This window comes from Alosa pseudoharengus, unplaced genomic scaffold, assembly GCF_046254945.1.
Source record: "Alosa pseudoharengus isolate Yale_2024_CS ecotype anadromous, Long Island Sound unplaced genomic scaffold, YU_APseudo_1.1 YU_APseudo_1.1_scf_8, whole genome shotgun sequence".
Taxonomy (NCBI): Eukaryota; Metazoa; Chordata; class Actinopteri; order Clupeiformes; family Clupeidae; genus Alosa; species Alosa pseudoharengus.
Genome location: NW_027468870.1, coordinates 21,782,395 through 21,799,376, shown reverse-complemented (window position 1 = coordinate 21,799,376; position 16,982 = coordinate 21,782,395). Strand labels below are relative to the sequence as shown.

The window sequence follows — 16,982 nt, the reverse complement described above, 5'->3', positions numbered from 1 at the left end:
CATACACATACACACGCATAGGCTGACATATAAATTACCGCATTCTCTCTCTCACACACACACACACACACACACACAGTACATACACACACACAAAGATGTCACAAGCAGCACAGAGGGGTTTTTTCATGTGGCCTCCGCACCTGGCAGTGACTACCTGTCTCTCCCATCTCAAGGCCGGGCTGTGTGCTGGGATTTCCTGCGGTGCAGAGAGATGGCGAAGCGAGAGCTATTTAGCCAGAGCCAAGCGGCTCTCTCCCTGTACCTCTCCCAAAAGTCATTCAAAGCACAACAGGAGGCTGCCTCGACCAGTGGCTTAGAGGAGGGGATGAAGCTGTGATCAATCTTGCGCTGGGGCTCTGACGGGGCATTCACGTCTAACAGGGGGCTGAATTCAAGACATCGAGGTGAAAAAATACACACAGCTCTCTAAGGTTAACAGCCCAGGCAACCTCTGAGATAGCATGTGCAGTCTTAGCACTGACTGGTTTGGCAATGCAAGATAGTTGGGGTGTGTGTACAGTATGACTGTGTGTGTGTGTGTGTGTGTGTGTGTGTGTGTGTGTGTGTGTCTGTGTGTGTGTGTGTGTGTGTGTGTGAGAGAGAGGGGGGGGGGCTTTTATTTTGAGTAGGTTATTGATAAGTGATGTTGTGCAAAGATAAGTACTGTACTATACTGTCGTACTCTGTCATCTTTTTGCAAAATCACTTTGAATCTCTCTCTCTCTCTCTTCATCACTCTCTATCACTCCCTTTAAATCCCTATCTATCTATCTATCCATCGCTCCTATTTCGCTTTTCTTGTACTCAAGCTCAGCAACAAGAATGATTTCTTTCTCATCAATTCTCCGCTTTCTTTCATGGCTTTTAGAACACAGCTGTTTGGTATGGAAGGCTAAGTAGAATTAGCCATCAGAGGTGTTGCGTTATTTTTCGATTGGCATCTCTCACACACACATTCAGACAAAGGAGCTGTTTATCCATCAGCCGGTGGCTTTAAGAAGATGGAATCTCGTTTTCTCCTCCAGCAGTTTGAATCATTCGGCCAGCCGGCCGCCCAAAAAGATGTGGACAAGTGAATTTTCACAGATCTAGTTAAAGAGCAGGGTGATTACAGAGCCGGGCTCTGCGCCAAGCTCCCATAATGAGACACTCACACTAAGACAGCCAAAGCCCGTCCCAGCCAGCTCTCATCCCCCCCACCCAGTCCATTACTGGCAGCCACTCAGCCAACCCCACGCCTCAGCCAAGCCCCAGCCAAATCCAGCCAAGCTCCATTTAAAGGCAGACCTGCCAAACTTAACCTGGAAGAAGCCAGAGGAAGAGACACTTTTGAGCCAGACCGGACCCAGGCTTGCTGCCTGTTACGGCAGACTGTTGTTAGCACCTACCCCACCAAGGAAGGCAGGCAGCTAATGGCGGAGGAGAGAAGGATGTCTGGTCCACTTCAAAGGGATAGAACTTAAGTACACACGAGAGCACTCAACAAATTGAAAAAAGCAAATCGATTTTTTGGAACGTGCAATTGACATGAGCTGTATACTATCTCTGTAAGTCAGATGACACTAGAAGGAGTTTAAAGATTTACATGCAGGAAAGCAAACAGTCCTTGATAGGTTTAGTCTTTCTGTAGTCATAAACAACAGAGTGTAAAAGGCTATTCGACATTTGCGCTACTATAACTTTGAATGGAGTATTCATTCTATACTGAGACATTGTAGGCTGTGAAAGCTCTGACAAAACGTATCTGCTATGTAAATATAATGCTTCTATACACTACTAACTTGTGTGCCATCTATCTCATAGGTGCGACTCGAGTGGCCCACGGATCTGTCCGTCAGCCCGCTGGACAACTCCCTCTACATCCTCGACAACAACATTGTCCTGCAGGTGACCGAGTCCAACCAGGTGAGGGTGGTTGCCGGGCGACCCATCCACTGCCAGGTCCCGGGCGTCGACCACCTGCTGCTGGTGAGCAAGGCGGCCGTCCACTCGGCTCTGGAGGGCGCCAAGGCAATCGCCGTGTCGCACCAGGGGACCCTGTTCATCGCCGAGACGGACGAGCGGAAGACCAGCCGCGTGCAGCAGGTCACCACCAACGGCGAGATTTCCATCATCGCCGGCACGCCCAGCGAGTGCGACTGCAAGATTGACCCCAGCTGTGACTGTTTCTCTGGTGAGTCATGCTGGGCGTGCTCACACAATCCCCGGTTGTCCCATAACACCCATAATGAGTTTTTTTTTTCTATCTGTGATGCCCTCACATATACTATATCCACAGGCTGCACATTGACCACGAAGCTCATAATTGTTTTCCACATTAGCCATTAGGAGTAAATCTACGCTTTATGGTGTATGACGTAGACCACATGGCCCATGTTAACCTGCACCTGTGTGTGGCCCACCCTAACACTCCCCTTTGTCATTGTTTGTGCAGAATATGAGCTGCAGTGCGACTGCCAATACCCCAGTGTCCCAAAATAATAAATCATGAGCTATTTAAATACCTAAATCCCCTTTCCAAGAACACAAAGATCCAGGGAAGCAGGAAACTCTAAGAGCCAGTTTCCCGGTTATGGATTAAAGCTGTGTCCTAGACTGAGAGTTATTTTGCAGCGGAGATCTTTATTTAAGTTCTCATTTAGACTAGGACTAGTCTAAATTGTCAGTTGTAGACAGTTGTAGCTTTACCCCTTTCCCCGCTTTACCCCTAGACTGACCAAAATAAATGCGAATAAAAAATGCTTTGTTGATTTATTTCATGTTGTCGTCTCCTCTGTGATATTTCTAGGTGATGGCGGCTACGCCCGTGACGCCAAGCTGAAGTCGCCGTCCGCCCTGGCCGTCTCCCCCAACGGCACGCTCTACATCGCCGACCTGGGCAACGTGCGCATCCGCGCCGTCTCCAGCAACCGGCCGCGCCTCAACCGGCAGCGGCAGTACGAGATCAGCTCGGTGGTGGACCAGGAGCTCTACCTGTTCAGCGCCAACGGCACGCACCTGCACACGCGCAGCCTGATCACCGGCGACTACCTGTACAACTTCACCTACACGCCCGAGGGCCACCTGGCGGCGGTGGCGTCCAGCGACGGGGGCGCGGTGCACGTGCGGCGCGATGCTAACGGCGTCCCCCTCTGGCTGCTGGTGCCCGGCGGGCAGGTGTACTGGCTGACGCTCAGCAGCACGGGCTCCACACTCAAGCGCGTCTCGGCGCTGGCCCACGACCTGGCCCAGATCAGTTACTACGGCAACACCGGCCTCCTCGCCACCGTGAGCAACGAGAATGCCTGGACAACGGTGTACGAGTAAGTGATTGGCTGGCTCTTCGCTTTTCTTCACCTGAGCCATCTCTTTCTCTCCCACCCCCTCTCTTTCTAGCTCTTTCTTTTTCTCACTTATTGAGGCTGTCCTCTCTTCCTCTCCTCTTTTTCCCCTCTCTCTTTGACTTCCACTTTCTTTCTCTGTATCTCTCTCCCACGGCCACTCTCTTTTTTCTCTCTCTCTCTCTTTCTCTCTGGCTTATTGCATCTCTGTTTTGTCAGCTCTTTGTTATTGTCTCTCTCCTCCCTCTCCTCGCTCTTAAACTCCTCCATTCATTCCTCCTGCCTTGTTGCCTTCTGCTCCATTCATGTTAGTGTCAGCATCTTGGCGAGGGGTCAGCGTGTCTCCGTGTGATTGACAGGTCCGAGTGGAGTGCGTTATCTGCCCCACTGTGTGTGTGTGTGTGTGTTTCTGTCATGTCCTCTCTCAGCCTCCTCTTGAGTGTATCCGCTTGGTTTCGCTCTCTCTTCACACCATCGCCTGTCCTCCTGTCCTTCCTCCTCTCCTTCTCTTCCTCTCTCTCTTTCTTTCTTTCTTTGAAGCAGATTCTTCTTCATCCGTGTCACCTTGTCCGAGTCTTTGTCTGAGTGATGTGCTTTAAGTGGCTAAATGCGCTCTTATGTAATTACAAGTACATCTGATTCACACTCACCTTAGCTCACAATTATCAAATATTTTTTAAAACAGTCCATTTAGAAAAATAAATATATATATATATAATATATGTCTACACTCCACATGTAGTGACTTGTAATCGTTGTTAAGAAAGGTTTCTTTCATAATGTCTTTACTGTTACTAGAGCATGCTGGCTGAGCTAAAATGCCTGATTCTATGAGCGTGTGAGCATGTCAGTCAACAGTTCACTACACTCTCTTCCCCTTCTGGTTTTTATTGGTGGTAAATTGAATGAAATAACTCACTGTTGAATGTCCTGTGGGTGCAAATCAATATATCAATTGGTTCTGTGTCCCATGTGTGTGTGAGCTCAAGGTTGTGGGGGGCGTGTGTGTGTGTGTGTGTGTGTGTTTGTGTGTGTGTGTTTGTATGTATGTGTGTTTCTCTCTGTGTGTGTGTGTGTGTACTGGCAGAGAGTGGATGCTTGAGAGTGGATGCTTGAAAGCTGTCCGTCGTGGCCATAAGCCTGCGGTTCTGAACTGGCCTAAAATGTCAGGCGTCTGCCTTGGGTTTGATCCGTGCTTCAACCCTTGCTGCGGCTGGGCGCTCTCAAAAGCACCTTTCACTCCCGCTGTAGCTCTAGCTTCACCACAGGCACAGTTGGTTTAGCAAAGACTAGCTCCACTCCCTTTTTTTCCAGGGACACAGGCATTCACATGTGGCACTCCTGCCCCCTGGTGGCAAAAAGAGTCAAAAGCAGGAAGTTCTTAACCGAAGAAGTGCAGCTGTTTATTCAAACTAAACTGAGATTTGTTTAATTAAATACTTCAAACTGCTCAGACACAATAGCGCCTCCTAGATTGATGGACAGTCCTTCTAAAGGGTCCCAGGATGGAGAGCCCTGACAGGCCGTAAGAGGAGCTCTCTTGCTGTTCTGCAGCTGGTTTTCCAAAAGCCTCACAGTGCTACTGCTAAGATCATCTCTAGATGGATATGAGTAAGATAAAAGTTCTTTGAATTCTTAAAATGCACACCAGACCTTTTAACTCACCACAGTTAGCGTAGGAGCTGCTCACCTATTTAGGCAAGTTAAGTGTTAGTAAACTTCTCTACCCAATTTTATGACTGACTGCCTCTAAACAAAGGATGTGTTTTCATGATTAGTAAACTACTAAATTACTAAAGCAGGCCAAGTGTGGGTATCACTAGTGTTGTATTTTTGTTTTTGTCTTTTGTTTTTTTGTCTTTTGTTCTACTTTAGTGAGATGCCTGGCTATCAAGTGTGATATTTCTGCACTGAGTTTGTCATAACTGAGTCTATGTCCTTGGATAGGTATAACAGTGAAGGCCACCTCATCAATGTCACCTTGCCAACGGGTGAGGTCAGTAGTTTCCATGGTAACATGGAGAAGTCGGTCAAGGTGGAGGCTGACACATCAAGCGGCGAAAACTTCATCACTGCAACCAACTACTCTGCGGCCAATACCATATACATGCTTCGTCAAGGTTTGTTTGTGCCCAATAAAGTTAAGAAAGAACACTGTAATCCCTCTGTTAGTAAAAGTGATCTGTGCTGCCCAACAACCTCACAGTATAAAACACAGCATAGTTGTTTATGATGTTTACATAATGGTGTCCCATAGTGTGTGTGAAAAGCAAAGTGAAAAAGTTTGAAATGTAACTAACCCTGACGTACCCAGACCTCAAATGTTGTGGGCGGGGTCAATTTGGGCTTCCAGGCTAGGGAAATGTAACATCTGTAGCTTTTATCTTTATCAACTGAGATGAATGGTCAGGGTGTGTGTGTGTGTGTGTGTGTGTGTGTGTGTGTGTGTGTGTGTGTGTGTGTGTGTGTGTGTGTAAGACAAAGCACCTGAACCTTTGTGGTAAACAAAGTCCTCTGTTTTGTCCAGTGGTCTTAATTACTATGTTATCATGGTAAATGGTAAAAAAATTTACATGACACATGAAAAAAAAACAGACTAATACATTAGTCTTAATATAAACAAAATTAATATTCTGACAATTTTCTGTTGATTAAAAAAAATTACAAAAAATGGGCTGAAGTGTAATCTAATTTTGCAGATTTTCCACCTCTTTTTGCAGCTCACGCTCAGAATATCTACCGCATCAGCTCCGACGGTTCTCTCTGGGTGACGTTCTCCAGCGGGATGGAGGTGACTCTGACCACGGAACCCCACGTTCCGTCTGACTCGGCCTCGGGGGCATCGGCAGGCATCGTCCACCCGACCGTCGGCCGCTGTAACATCACACTGCCCGGGGAGCACAGCCACAGCCTGATAGAGTGGCGCCAGAGACGCGAGCAGGCCAAGGGCAACTACACGGCCTACGAACGCCGCCTGCGGGTAACTACGGCAACGCATTGGTGTTTATCTTCCGGCTGTGCCTGATAGCGCATCCATCAAAGCAGCAGGGAAGAGCTTGCGAGCTAACTTTTTTTCAAATTAGAAATATTGCCAGACTCATGGAGGCACAGTGAGGTGCACTGCACTGCTTAGAAAAGGCGTTTTTGCAATGTGATGACAGTAACCATTAAATTGGCCTCACTCAGTCTGGAAGTATCCTAGTTGCTGTCATCACTTCTATGAGGAAGCTAAGATATACTTCATGTAGTATGTCATTGAATAATGTTCTGCTGCCTGTGAAGATTGAAGTTTCAACAGGCAACAACAACGCAGACAGCATTTGGTAGAATTCAGGAGTCATGTCATCCTGCCCCAAGGCTTTGCTGCCCCCTAATGCCCTGATGTAGAACTACAATCATGTCAGTGCTGTTGCAAGATGCCACTCCACTAGTTTATTTTGATCATTTTGCTGTAATGGCTTCTTATCAGCATCTGTTGATGTCATTTGTGTCTATTGCATCTATTTATGCCACATCAGGCTCACAACAGAAACGTGTTGTCCATCGACTTCAACCAAGCCACGCGTGTTGGCAAGATTTACGACGACCACCGCAAGTTTACCCTCCGGGTTCAGTATGACCAGCTGGGTCGGCCCGTGCTCTGGTCCCCAAGCAAATACAACGAGGTGAACGTGTCCTACTCTCCAGCTGGACTGGTCAGCAGCATACAACGGGGCAACTGGACTGAGAAACGAGACTACGACAGCGGAAAACTCATCTCCAGAACCTGGACCAACGGCAAGAGCTGGAGCTACACTTACCTGGAGAAGGTGAACATCAAACGTATCTACATTAATCCATTACACATACATACATTGATCCAGTAAACATAACATACATTAGTCCTTTGATGCAATAGTCCTTTGGACCATAGACAGTACTGTACAAAAGTTTTAGACATATGTCTTAAATTTCTATCTTCTGCGTTTTTGTGTCAAAGACAAATATTATTATTCTTACATATAACATTCTTTTTGAAAATAGTGAAATAGGCCAGTTTGGTTTCTATGTCTTTGTACCTATATTTTTTTACACATGGCATTCCATTACAGTACAAGATTTGACAGCCAATTCTACTATTGCTTGTTCATTTCTCTCACTCCCTCTCTTTGTTTCTTGCGTGTGTGTGTGTGTGTGTGTGTGTGTGTGTGTGTGTGTGTGTTTCCCAGTCGGTGATGTTGCTACTGCACAGCCAGAGGCGCTACACGTTTGAATACGACCAGACAGACTACCTGCTCTCGGTCACCATGCCCAGCATGGTGCGGCACAGCCTTCAGTCCACACTGTCTGTGGCCTACTACCGGAACACCTACACCCCGCCGGACACCCCCTCCTCCGCCCTCATCCAGGACTACGCCCATGACGGCCGCCTCCTGCAGACACTTCACCTGGGCACAGGCCGACGCACGATCTACAGGTACAACCGCATGTCCCACCTGGCCGAGGTGCTGTACGACTCCACGCTGGTCACCTTCACCTATGACGAGGCGGCCGGCGCCATAAAGACAATCCACCTGATGCAGGACGGCTTCATCTGCTCCATCCGCTATAAACAGACAGGTAACTCCAGTCTATATACACACAGGTGTCTCTGTATTCATTATAAACAGACAGGTAACTCCAGTCTATATACACACAGGTGTCTCTGTATTCAGAATTGAATTATATTTGGGGATGGTAGGTGATAGATGGGGGGGGGGGGGGGGGTTGCAGAGTTAACTTGAATGGAACAGTTTTGTACAAATCAGCGTGCAGCGTGGTTATGATGCCAACAACAATTGTTAATGTTTTCTTTAAACATGCATGCAGGTTCGTTGAGAGACAGTCAGACAAGGAGAGACTGCACTAAGGTGCACATAGCTATACAATGAAAGGATTTCATTCAATTTAAATAGTACAACATAGAAAATAATTTTGTGGTGGTCAATGTTGATATTGTGGTGGGCCGCCACAAATAAGTCAATGTATGGGAAACACTGGTATTTATTATAAACAGACAGGTAACTCCAGTCTTTATACACACACAGGTATCTCTCTTGTCATAATAAACAGACAGGTAACTCTCCATCTGTTAAAAACAGACAGGTAACTTCAGTCTTTATACACACACAGGTATCTCTCTATTCATAAATGATGTTTTCTAAATTAAGTTCGGGAGGAGCCCTTAGGGATGATTGACAGCAATTAACTCACCTGTCTTCCGCCGCCAGGATATTTAAGCCGGACTCCTTATCCATACGTCACACGCTGCGGCACTCGCAAAATTATCCCTCCTCCTCCCCCTACTCCTCCATTTCACTGATAGCCCAGTTACTCATCCTCCTTACACAGTGGGTGCAATCGGCCATCGCTCTATCGCGATCTCCGCTTAAGGCATTCCAGGACCACGGCCAGCTACCATGCCAAACACGCGCTTAGCTTATATGCTCAACATAGCAATCATACCGACGGGCGAACTAGTGAATAAACAGTCAGGTTTCTCTCTCTTCATTATAAATAGACAGGTAACTCCATTCTTTATACAGACAGGTGTCTCTCTATCTGTTAGAAACAGTAACTCTCCATCTGTCATAAACAGAAAGGTAACTCTCCTTAGCACAAACTTTATGTTAAGTCTATGCAGTATTGGTATGACATTAAGGTGATGTTTTGCTAACACAGATTTGTTTTGATGACACAGTGTGGTATTGTTCTTTGCTGCAGGCCCACTGGTTGGAAGGCAGATTTTCAGATTCAGTGAGGAGGGGCTGGTGAACGCTCGGTTCGACTACAGCTACAACAACTTCCGGGTCACCAGCATGCAGGCCATGATCAACGAGACGCCGCTGCCCATCGACCTGTACCGCTACGTGGACGTGTCCGGCCGCATCGAGCAGTTCGGCAAGTTCAGCGTCATCAACTACGACCTGAACCAGGTGATCACCACCCACGCCATGAAGCACACCAAGATCTCCAACGCCAACGGACTGGTCATCGAGGTGCAGTACGAGATTCTGAAGGCCATATCCTACTGGATGACCATCCAGTACGACAGCATGGGCCGCGTCACCGTGTGCGACATCCGCATCGGAGTGGACAGCAATATCACACGCTACTCTTACGAGTACGACGCGGACGGGCAGCTTCAGGCGGTAAAGAATCCAACACTGTCCACTGTCTCTCGGTTCCCCTCTCTCTGTTCTTTTTCTCTTCCCTCTCTCTTGATCTGTGAAAACTATCTGTCTGCTGTCTTCTAGCTGAAGTATTGTCCATTTACAATTCCCTGTATCCCTACAATATACTCCCATACATACACATATGTATGTAAATATACCCACACTGAAATACATACACTCAGTGTCACACAGACATACACGCACATGTTCCCATTCACCCTTTTACATAAGCTCTTGTTAGGTGATTTTAAATGCATGGAAAAAACTGACTGAGCTCTGAGAGTTCAGTCAAAGCCAGATGCCACATCCCTTATATGGCGATACTTGCTGAGGTGAAACTGAATTTGTGGATTAATTTGTTTCTTCCTAGTGATTTAGATACTCTCCAAAGTTTAACAGGTTCTTTTTCACTTATTTGAAAATCTGGTAGTTCTTGTGTTATCCTACACACAGGCAATGAAGCAAACAAACTGTGCTGACAGTGACAACACAACCTCCTTGACAGAGGATGACAGTCAGATCTAAGTAAACGTTGGTGTCTGTCTCCTGACCGTAGGTGTCGGTGAACGAACGGCCCCAGTGGCGCTACAGCTATGACCTCAACGGCAACATCAACCTTCTGAGCCACGGCAACAGCGCACGCCTGACGCCGCTGCGTTACGACCTGCGTGACCGCATCACGCGCCTGGGCGAGATCCAGTACCGCGTGGACGAAGACGGCTTCCTGCGCCAGCGCGGCTCCGTGCTCTTCGACTACGGCTCCAACGGCCTGCTGAGACGCGCTCTGGACCGCGACACGCAGCGCAGCGTCTCCTTCCGCTACGACGGACTCGGGCGGCGCGTGGCGCAGCGCACCAGCGACGGTCAGCAGCTGCAGTTCTTCTACGCTGACCTCATGGAGCCCACACGTGTCACGCACCTCTACAATCTGACGGGTGCGCAGATCACCTCGCTCTACTACGACCTGCAGGGCCACCTCATCGCCATGGAGATGAGCAGTGGCGAGGAGTTCTACGTGGTGTGCGACAACGCCGGCACGCCGCTGGCAGTTTTTAGTAGCCGCGGCCGCGTGATCAAGGAGGTGCGCTACACGCCGTATGGCGACATCTACCACGACTCCAACCCCACTTTCCCGCTGGTGCTGGGCTTCCAGGGTGGACTGTACGACTCGCTGTCGCGCCTTGTGCACCTGGGACACCGCGACTATGACGTGGTGGCCGGACGCTGGACCACACCCAACCACCAGCTGTGGAGGGAGCTGAGCATCGAGCCCAAACCCTTTAACCTCTACGCCTTCAACAATAACTACCCCCTGGGCAAGCTCCAGGACGTCACCAGGTTCACCACAGGTCAGATTTCCGTTTCCCTCAATACCCCTGAGTATTTTGTGTCAACCCCAAGTTTGTTGCTTAACATAATGAAAAATGTTGGATTAGAAGCTATTTGTCTTTACTTTACTTTAATGATTATGTAAATTGCAGGTAAAAGTAATGAACAGATACATTCACCTATACATAATATTAGAGTAATATAGGCTTGAGGGCCGTTCACACCAAGAACGATAACTATAACGATAACTGTAACCATAACCATAACGATAAAAGCGTCCACACTGACCAACGATAAGCAGTCACTCCTTGTGTAAATGAATGTGATGGCTAAAATGTGATGGGTTCTGATTGGCTATTAGCTTTTAATCGTTCTCAAAATCGCTCTGAAAGTGATCCCCAACGATATTGTTATTCATGTCGTTATCGGTATAGTTGTATTTGTTTATAGTTATGGTTATAGTTATCGTTCTTGGTGTGAACAGCCCTTTAGTCCTAACATTTTCACTGTATCATATTTTGATGCCTGACTACTTCACTCTTGTGATGTCATTTCCTGGCAGATGTGAGCAGCTGGCTGCAGCTCTTTGGCTTCCAGCTGCACAACGTGGTTCCTGGTTTCCCTAAACCAGAGGTGGACAGCATGGAACAAACATACGAGATGATGACAACCCAGAGAAGGACGAGGGAGTGGGATCCCAGCAAGGTGGGTGGAGACACAGCCAAGCATAAAATGCTACTCTCTGCAAATGTTATGTCAAATTATTACTTAGCAGATACTTTATCCAAAGCTACTTAATCTTTCATAGTAGCAATAAACAATAACAATAAACAGTTAATGTGACACATGTTGGCAAATTTGATATTCTATGACTGTATATACTGTGTGAGATTTAAGCCTTAAACTAGGCTCAATCCATATCCCGCAAACCAGCTATAGTTTATAGTGCATGCATGCCTCATTACCAAAGCTATTTTTAATGCCCCTATTCATATCACACACACACACACACACACACACACACACACACACACACACACACACACACTTTTTCTCTCCGTAGGTGGTTTTGGGTATTCAATGTGAGCTGCAGAAACACCTGCGTAACTTCATCTCCCTGGACCGCCTCCCCATGAGCCCGGCCAATGGCAGGCTGAAGGGTCGTCAGGGCCGCCGCCCCCGCTTCTCCGCCCTCTCCTCCATCTTCGGCAAGGGCGTGAAGTTTGCCGTCCGTGATGGAGTGGTCTCCACGGAGATCATCGGCGTGGCCAGCGAGGACAGCCGGCGCATGGCGGCAGTGCTCAACGGCGCTGTCCACTTGAGCGGCGTACACTTCACCGTGGACGGCCGCGACACGCACTACTTCACCAAGGCCGGGCCCCTGGAGGCCGACCTGGGCGTGGTCGGGGGAGCCGGCGGGATTGGCACGTCGTCGACGGGACAAGGCGGCGCCCGCGTTCTCGAGAACGGCGTCAACGTGTCCGTCTCCCAGATGAGCGCAGTGCTGGCGGGGCGCACGCGCCGCTTCGCCGACATCCAGCTGCAGCAAGCCGCGCTGGGCTTCAACGTGCGCTACGGCGCCACGCCGGACGAGGAGCGCGCCCGTCTCCTGGAGAGCGCCCGGCAGCGGGCGGTGCAGGCAGCGTGGCTCAAGGAACAGCGGCGCGTCCAGGAAGGGGACGGCGGCTCGAGAGCCTGGACGGACGCCGAGCGCCGGGAGCTGCTGTCCGAGGGAAAGGTCAGCGGCTACGATGGGCTCTACGCGCTGCCCGTCGATCAGCACCCTGAACTGGCCGACAGCCCACACAACATCCACTTCCTGCGCCACACTGACACTAGCCGCAGGTAACAGTGGTACCAAAGACACACTTGCTTACAGTGCGTACGCAGACACACACACACGCACACACACACTACATTTTGACACATCACAACGTTTCTCTAAGGCTTTTTTCTAAAACTAAGACTGAAACATAACTGCCTTTAAATGTGACATATGATGGTATTTTATTTTCGCTAGTGTACTATACTGTTTTTTAATTGTTTTTAGTTTGCCCAAAAAATTAGGGTTACTTTAAATGGCGTGTATGATTTCCAAGTGGCTTTTTCTTCTTCTCTGAGGACTGTGATTCCCAGTTGAAATGTATCTTTATTGTATGTTTGTTTGTTTGTTTGTTTGTTTTTCACCACTCTTGAAGATGCTGTCCATTATTTAAGAGAGTTTTACATCTGAATGGCTTTGAAGGGTTATAATGGTGCGTAATCTGGGCCCCATATTACTCCGATTAAGTGACTCCTCCGTGCATTCAGTGGTACCAAATTAGAAATTGTGTGCAGGTGTGTATGTGAGAGAAAGTGTGAGAGAGAGTGTGTGTGTTAGTGTGTGTATGATTGTGTATATTTACATGTGTGTATGTGTGGGGGTTGTACTTTAGGGACACAGGGAATTGTATATAGCAAGTGCTTTAGCAAGAACAAGTGCTGTCACAGATGCTGTACTGTACTGTATATGTTAATCTTGTGAATAGAGCTAATTTGTTGGATTGAAAATGAAATTGCTGAAATATGTACAGTCTACTTTTATATGAGCTTATATCATCTTAAAGATACAAAGCATAATTAGGGTTGAACCTGTGCCTTTCAGCTCGTTAAAAGCGATCAAGAGTGTGAAAATATTATTACAGCCAACATTTCGTATTTCACTTCTGTTTGGGAAGACCATGCAGAAGCCAATGGCATGTGGCATTAAGTACTTCTGAGTGAACTAAATGAAATTGTTATTTCGTTGTTATAAAATAGGATTTTATACTGAAGCAGTAGATATATTATTGTAACATGGACAGTTGGAAGTTCAAAAAAAGAAAATACTCAAAAATACTAAATGTCGTCCTTTAACACGTCAACATCTCTAGACTACTTTGGTGGGCGCCAGCTTTGGGGGTTCAAATGAGCAACTTTTCAGCTATACAGAAATAGATGAAGTAAAACAAAAAGAAACACTCACGGTGAGTTTCCTGTTCATGGATTAAGCCTAATCTTACTCACAAAAAAAAATCAATGTAGATTTTCATTGAAATGTTCTTTTAGTCTAGGCCTATCCTTAATTGATGTGTGGGAAACCAGTGTGTAATGTTCCATCATGACGAAACAACGTGAAGGTGTAGTGAAAAGTTACAGAAACGGCTGTGTCAAAATAACTCTCATCTGTACCTTGCAAAAGCATGTTCCTCTTATCTGTCCGACATCTAAAACGGAACAAATACTAAAGTAACATTTACAAACAGTGTGTACAAGTTAACGTTCATTAGGCTTCATGGAAGGCTACTGCAACGAATGAACAAGAAAAGGTTTACGTAGCCTCAATATTGTTTTCATTTCTTCCATTTTTCCTCGTTTTCCTGGCCAAGTAGTATCCCCCACATTTCTGCAGTATTCCTCTCTTCCAGTCCTTTTCCTCATAAACTGTCTCTTTGTCTAGGCAACAGCCTCTGTTTAACCTCAATAATGGCAACTGCACTGATATCTCGTAGGAGGGGAATGAGGAGAGACTCGTCTGGCTGCGGTCACTCAAGTCGAAATAAAATACTCTCGCAACCTCATGGATGGGTCTTATGTCTGGGCCTGGGTGGGTGTCTTATTCAGACAAGGCCGAGATGAAATTTATATTTGTACTGAGAAAGGTGATGTTGATGGTGTCCGCAACCAGTCAAAAACAAAAGTGTTTATGTATATCCATATCTACAATTTGTATTTATCGTTTCCGTTGTGGTTAGGCCTTGTAAACCCATCTGCACCTGCTGGTAGTACGGTTTAACATATCGTAGTGTATATAAAATATCTCAATCTTTGTACCAGTAGCCAAATAACAATTTAATGTGCAGTTGCGAGGAGACTTGAACGGTTTTACATTTAGCTTTAGAGGAATGCGTGAGATGGCAAGGTCGATTTCTGGATGAATCTTCTGTGGTATTCTGATCATGTGACTGACTTTATTTTCATGTGGAAAGTTTTGGACAAACAAAAGGATTAGATTACATATGTTTTGCAGTCCATAAGCTGGAGTTTAATTACCTCTTCAGATGTAAACATGATACATATGCCCGACCATACCAACACACATCTACGCCTACAGTAACACACAAACACACACACACACACACACACACACAGAGAGAGAGAGAGAGAGAGAGACTAGTATGCCCATTCATCATGTTAATCTTATCAGTTGTATTATTTTGTACAGCTTGTGATGTTTGGTGTGAGTTTAGTGTTGATCTATTTTGCCAGAGAAAAGCTCACCAGTATATCAGTGTGTATCTATGCTGCCACCGGCCCGTTTTGTAGCCAGAAACATTACAAGTCAATAAAAACGGCATTAAAAAACAACTGGACTTTTAAAAGAAAGATGCCATTGCATTCAAGTAGTATGAGCATTGTACTTTTTTTTGCTTTTGAGAAAGAAAAATAGGTGTTGAACTTCTCAGCAGTCTCTAGATAACTGTCTCCATTCAGTATTTGCAATTGCAGTTCAAACTGTGCATACGGTAATTTGACTTTATAGTTATGTGACTGCCAAGGGTATACAGTGGGATTCATTCTCACTAGTTATCTGGTTATCTCTATGGTTATCAGTTGGTGAGCAAGCTTAGCGCACATTAAGTTTCTGCTGCTTCCTTTAAAATAGCCTAATGCGTATGCTTCTAAACATCATGCTCCTTACATTGTGGCATTGGAATGCTTGAGCTATGAGCATTTCGGTTATAAGTACTACATTCATTTTTTGCTGTTTACATTCTGAATGTCTATGTTATTTATGACATTTATTTTGCAGCGTTGCGTCTTTCATTAATACTTTCCATGTATTGTGCCAAGTTTGGATTTTCGAGAATGTTTGGTTGAACATGTTGTTCTTTTCTCAAGAAGACTAGGGGGTGTTGACCCGTGACATAATCCTATGAATCTGCTAAGGCCTTGCAGGGTCTCAGTTCTGTGTTACCTGTTTGTGCTTCTGACCAGCTGTACATAGAGTAATGCATTTACTGTAAGTAACAGGCTGTGGAAAGTTCATATAAGGCAAGGTACTTTGAATATTTGACTTTTAATAAATAAATGTTCTAATTTAACTGTTTTGCTTTCCAGTATTTTCTTCTTTTCTCTAACAACATTTGCAGTAACTTTGGTTCCACCCACCACAGCATGACAATGAAATTCTGTATTTACATTAAATACGTAATTTAGGTGAAGCTCTTATCCAGAGAACTAGCAACAGCCGGGCTGATTTAATATTGTCCCTGAGCTGAAAAGACATCTGGATTTTTATTCATCAGACATGATGTTTTACCTAACAAAGCATAAAGATTAGTTATACATTTACGATAAGTTTTGTATAAAAGGGCTTCAATTTATTCACAAAGCACTACAAATATATTTAAGTGTGTAAAATGTAGTAGCCTACAAGTAAATTATTTGGATACAGTTTCTTTTAAACTGGAATATACATAGTCCCTAATACTTCAGGCTGTGTCATGCTAGTTTATTTAATAATAAACATTAATAAGTTAACAAAATGTCTGTGTTGTGTTTTGTGTTTCATAAATACCTCAGAGTATCTAAGTAGAAAACCTTTACTGTGGATAGCATCACCAGCGTTTCCATTAATCAAAAATAAATGCATTTTCTTTTCTTATATATATTTCATAATTAATTCATGATTCATTTGGAGAGAATCCACCAGATGGTGTTGTAGGCTACCATAAATAATCGGACTGTGAGAAGGCAGTGCTGGATCTAACCAGAGGCAAGGGCTCTGAAAGCCTGGAATGGGGAGCAGATTTAAACCTTAGAATTACTTAGCTCACTGTTTAGTTTTGTTTCGACATTTTCTGGGGCCTGTTGCACAAAAGCAGAATTATGACATCCGGGATAAGTTACTGAGCTGAGGGGTATTTCACAAAACCTAGATAAGGGATTAAACTGGGATTTTTAGGTTATCCTGGATGAATTTAGCCTTGACTTGGTTTCACAAGAGAGATGGCACATAAGTTACCTTGGGGATTTATTCTCTGCACCTAGCCTGGTCCCGACCAGGCTAACAGCCAAGCTAAGTTAATTCTAATGGTAATTATGTCGTCTTATT

The 16,982-nt window shown here is 45.8% G+C and overlaps 1 protein-coding gene across 1 annotated transcript in view; it reads left to right on the top strand.

Moving 5' to 3' along the window:
• tenm1 (teneurin transmembrane protein 1) overlaps positions 1-12,695 on the top strand; it is a 138,442-nt gene extending 125,747 nt beyond the window's left edge. The window contains exons 23-32 of the mRNA XM_076274926.1: positions 1,807-2,176; positions 2,792-3,305; positions 5,271-5,443; positions 6,044-6,303; positions 6,842-7,132; positions 7,532-7,922; positions 9,066-9,493; positions 10,074-10,866; positions 11,409-11,551; positions 11,910-12,695. Of these exons, the coding sequence (XP_076131041.1) occupies positions 1,807-2,176; positions 2,792-3,305; positions 5,271-5,443; positions 6,044-6,303; positions 6,842-7,132; positions 7,532-7,922; positions 9,066-9,493; positions 10,074-10,866; positions 11,409-11,551; positions 11,910-12,695 (4,149 nt within the window). The remainder of the gene's footprint in view (positions 1-1,806; positions 2,177-2,791; positions 3,306-5,270; positions 5,444-6,043; positions 6,304-6,841; positions 7,133-7,531; positions 7,923-9,065; positions 9,494-10,073; positions 10,867-11,408; positions 11,552-11,909) is intronic.
• The last annotated feature ends 4,287 nt before the right edge of the window (positions 12,696-16,982 follow it).